General features: G+C 40.1%; 1 protein-coding gene across 1 annotated transcript; it reads right to left on the reverse strand.

The window, feature by feature from the left end:
* Positions 1-505: 505 nt before the first annotated feature.
* On the reverse strand, positions 506-3,026 carry LOC125041214 (uncharacterized protein YBL113C-like). The gene is made up of 3 exons (XM_047636053.1): positions 2,939-3,026; positions 2,027-2,647; positions 506-1,914 (listed from the first exon to the last, which is right to left on the reverse strand). Exons 1-3 carry the CDS (start codon positions 3,024-3,026, stop codon positions 506-508), a joined length of 2,118 nt encoding a protein of 705 aa, XP_047492009.1.

The following is a 3,026-nucleotide window of genomic DNA, read 5'->3' on the forward strand; positions in this document are numbered from 1 at the left end:
CACTAGAGTGATTGATATATATATATTTGTGTGTGTGCGCGCGTGTGTGTGTGAAAGTGTTTTTTATACATATATATTTATATATATAATGTATATATTCATATATGTGTGCAAGCGTTATATATATTTGTATATACATATGTGTATGTGAAAGTGTATATGTATTATATATGTGTATATATAGAGAGAGAGGAAGAAACGCTGTCTCTGGATCGTCTGTTAAATTATCTGATTTTTAGGGTAAACAAAGAGTTTTTTTTTTTTTTTTTTTTTTTTTTTTGCTGTTTTTTGTACCTAACAATTAGTTTCAGGTTCATGAAATTAACCTTTAATAATGACACTTTGTCAAGTACACTGTAACAGTATTACATTATATAATTTTATTCTTTAGATTTAGCAAAATTACTACATAGGTAAGAACACAGTTGTCCTAATTGTTTTTAAACTTTCCCATTACCTATGATCACTACAAGTAATACTGACATATGGCATTTGTTGTGTAACGTTATAAATATCTAGCACCTTTGGTCGTGGTGCTATCGGTTGGAGCATCTTTGGTTGTGGTGGCATCGCTTGGAGCATCTTTGGTTGTGGTGGCATCGCTTGGAGCATCTTTGGTTGTGGTGGCATCGCTTGGAGCATCTTTGGTTGTGGTGGCATCGGTTGTTGCATCTTTGGTTGTGGTGGCATCGGTTGTTGCATCTTTGGTTGTGGTGGCATCGGTTGTAGCATCTTTGGTTGTGGTGGCATCGGTTGTTGCATCTTTGGTTGTGGTGGCATCGGTTGTAGCATCTTTGGTTGTGGTGGCATCGGTTGTAGTACTATTGATTGTGGTGTCATCAGTTGTAGCACTATTGACTGTGGTGGCATTGGTTGTAGTACTATTGATTGTGGTGTCATCAGTTGTAGCACTATTGACTGTGGTGGCATTGGTTGTAGTACTATTGATTGTGGTGTCATCAGTTGTAGCACTATTGATTGTGGTGGCACCGGTTGGAGCATTTTTGGTTGTGATGGCATCGGTTGTAGCATCTTCGGTTGTGTTGGCATCGGTTGTAGCACTATTGATTGTGGTGGCATCAGTTGTAGCACTATTGACTGTGGTGGCATTGGTTGTAGCACTATTGATTGTGGTGGCATCGGTTGTAGCACTATTGAATGTGGTGGCATTGGTTGTAGTAGCAACGGTTGTGGTGGCATCAGTTGTAGCACCATTGATTATGGTGGCATTGGTTGTAGCCCTATTGACTGTGGTGACATTGGTTGTAGTACCAACGGTTGCGGTGGCATTGGTTATAGCACCATTGATTGTGGTGGCATCGGTTGTAGCACCATTGATTGTGGTGGCATTAGTTGTAGCACCATAAGTAGCAGTGGCTTCGGTTGTAGCACCGTTGATTGTGGTGGCACCCGCTGTAGCACCATCAATTGTGGTGATATCAATAACACCCGTTATGGTGGCATCAATTCTAGCATCAGTTGTGGTGGCAGCAGCTGTACTATCAGTTGTAGCACCAATTGTATCATCTGCTGTGGTGGTATCAACTAAAGCACCATCAGGAGTGGTAGCATCAGCTGTAGCTTCAATCGTAGCATCATCAGTCTTGGTGGGGTCAGTTGTAAGATCAGTTGTAGTGGTAACAACAGTGGTGACAGTGACAGCATTAATTGCAACATCAATTGTGGTGGCATCAATCGTAGCACCATTAGATATGGTGGCATCTGTTGTGGCACAAGTTGTAGTATCAGTTGTGGTGGAATCAGTTATGGTGACCTCAGTTGCAACATTATTTGTCGTAGCATCGGCTGTAGTAGGATCAGCTGTGGTGGTATCAGATGTAGCATCAGTATTAGAAGAATCAGCTGTAGTGGTACCATTTGTTAATTCAATTGTAGCATCAACTGTGGCATCAGCTGTTGTAGAATCAATCGATTGATACAGCTATCAAAGAATCGGTTATTGTAGCCCCAATAAGTGTAGAGTCCGTTGTAAATTCAGTCATTGCAACATGTATTGTAGAATCACTAGCATCATCCATTGCTGAGTCAGTTATGGTAGCATCCATCATAAAATCAGTTAAAGAAACATCAGTTATGGTAGCGTCAGTTGTAGCACTTGCCATAGGATCAGTTATTGCAGCATTAGCTGTACCATCTGTTGTGCCGCCATCAGATATTGTAGCATTTGTCGTATATTCAGGTATTGAAAAATCGAGTATTATAAAATCAAGTGTAGCTTCAGTTGTAAAGTCAGTTATTGTAATGTCAGTAATAGCATCTGTTACTGTAGAATCAATTATAGCTGCAATTGTAACATTAGTTGTAGAATCAATTATTGTCATATCAGGTATTATGGCACTTGTCATATCTGTTACATAATCAGTTATTGTAATATCTCTTGTAAAATCAGCTACTTCAGTTACAGTTATTGTAGAATCAGTTGTAGCATCAGCTGTATCACCTGCTGTAGAATCGGTCAGTGTACTATGGCTTGTAAAATCAGATGTAACAGTTGTAGGGAGAGTGCTGTCAGCAGTAGTAGGAATTGTTGTTAGAACAGCTGTATCAGTAAGTACAGGGGTCATTGCAGCAGCAGTTGTAGAATCAGTTGTGGTAGCAGACTCATCTCCTGAATCATCGGTTTCATCTAAGAAAAAGAGAAATAATGCAATTTACAACCCTTTTCTGTTCATATGTGATTACTATCCTTCTTTAAGCTTTAAAATGTAGTTTATGTATTTAGTGTAACTTTGCTTGCAGCAATAGTTCTAAAAATGACAGTCTCCTGTAACTGTCTAGTGTTATTAGAAATATCATTAGTTGTAACAATGTCAATCGTAGCTCTGCTGTCCACCTCTTAAGTTAAGTTGAGTCCAGCCGCCGTAGTGACCAGATATGTTTTTGCCTCCTATCCGCCTCAGCCAAATAACTACTATACCACGGCACTTCGTGGTCCCATAACGTGAGAGGGAAAAATGGCTGCCACCCAGGTCAACTGGGCCAGCTAGGGGCCTTCCGTGGTGCAT

This window comes from Penaeus chinensis, chromosome 30 (genome assembly GCF_019202785.1).
Source record: "Penaeus chinensis breed Huanghai No. 1 chromosome 30, ASM1920278v2, whole genome shotgun sequence".
Lineage (NCBI taxonomy): Eukaryota > Metazoa > Arthropoda > Malacostraca > Decapoda > Penaeidae > Penaeus > Penaeus chinensis.